Source organism: Camelina sativa, chromosome 14, assembly GCF_000633955.1.
Source record: "Camelina sativa cultivar DH55 chromosome 14, Cs, whole genome shotgun sequence".
In the NCBI taxonomy this organism is placed as follows: Eukaryota; Viridiplantae; Streptophyta; class Magnoliopsida; order Brassicales; family Brassicaceae; genus Camelina; species Camelina sativa.
In genome coordinates this window covers 7,505,396-7,506,704 of record NC_025698.1, presented here as the reverse complement: position 1 = coordinate 7,506,704, position 1,309 = coordinate 7,505,396, and the positions used below count along the sequence as shown (strand labels likewise).

Genomic DNA, 1,309 nt, shown 5'->3' with positions numbered 1-1,309 from the left:
CCATCATGTATGCTTTTGCATCCTTTTAAATACTTTAGGTTCTAATATTTTACATAATCTCTCAGCAGAATCTGATGTTGAACAACCCCCGTTTTTATAATTCTTAGCATCGCTGGATTCGACAGCACAGACGGAGAGTGCAAATGGGGTTGATTGGCAAGAGGAGGCTTTTCAACAGGTTGTTCTCTCTTTTTTAAGTGTGTTGTATCTTTACCGATTCTGACTACACGTATTATATCTTCAAGATAAATGGAAGGCAGGCGATTTTACATAGATATCACCAGGATGACTTATCGTATGACTACTTGTCTTTGCAGATCCAATCCCTGAAAGAGGCGTACTTACCAGATCTGAATGAAATCTACCAGAGAGTTGCATCCAAGTTGCAGCAAGTAGGTTACAATATTCTTTTTTTACTTGGAATATAGTTTGCAAGTGTATCTCCTCTGGAACAGTAGTAAGCATTTTGAGGAGTTTTACAAATTCAATGCAAGATCAGTTCGTTATTGCGGAATATATTTGGAGTATTGTTACCCATTTACCAAACAAAAAAGAGGCCGCTGAGACTCGTATTCTTAACATACTGTGTATAAAAAATTTACCTGCTGATATGCTTCCCAAACCTATAGAGGTTGTAGCTTACATCTATGAGTTATTTTCGTTATTATAGTAGAAAGTCATACAACTTTGGATTCTTGAGACTCTTATTCTAAAAGATTGTTATATAGAAAGTTAACTCTCCAATATCTACATAGATTGTGGTCTGTATCTATGTCTTTGTATCTTATTTTATTGATTTAGTTCAGTTTTCTCTGGAGCAGGATTCTATTCTACAGCAACAAAGATCAGAGCAGTTTGAGAAATTGAAACAGTTCAAGACAATGTTGGAGCGCATGATACAATTTCTATCTGTTCCAAAGAGCAATATCATGCCCGCATTGAAGGATAAGGTGCCTTATTATGAGAAGCAGATTATAGGTTTCTTAAATATGCACAAGCCGAGGAAGCCAGTACAGCAAGGGCAGCTTCCGCAATCTCAGATGCAGCCAATGCAGCAACCGCAATCTCAGACAGTTCAAGATCAATCTCATGATAATCAAACAAATCCGCAGATGCAAGCAATGAGCATGCAGGGAGCTGGGCCAAGGGCACAACAGAGTAGTTTGCCAAATATGCAGAATAATGTTCTGTCATCTCGTCCTGCAGTTTCAGCTCCACAGCAGAACATTCCTAGTTCCATACCGGCTTCTAGTTTAGAATCTGGCCAAGGTAATGCATTGAATAATGGCCAGCAGGTTGCCATGGGATC

General features: G+C 38.7%; 1 protein-coding gene across 2 annotated transcripts in view; it reads left to right on the top strand.

Annotated features, from left to right (window-relative positions):
- LOC104740264 (mediator of RNA polymerase II transcription subunit 15a-like) overlaps positions 90-1,309 on the top strand; it is a gene marked incomplete in the record, with an annotated part of 5,117 nt that continues 3,897 nt past the window's right edge. The window contains 3 exon segments of one of the 2 annotated variants that reach the window (XM_010460813.2): positions 90-178; positions 318-392; positions 822-1,309. In XM_010460813.2, the coding sequence (XP_010459115.1) occupies positions 882-1,309 (428 nt within the window). 2 annotated transcript variants of the gene reach the window in all.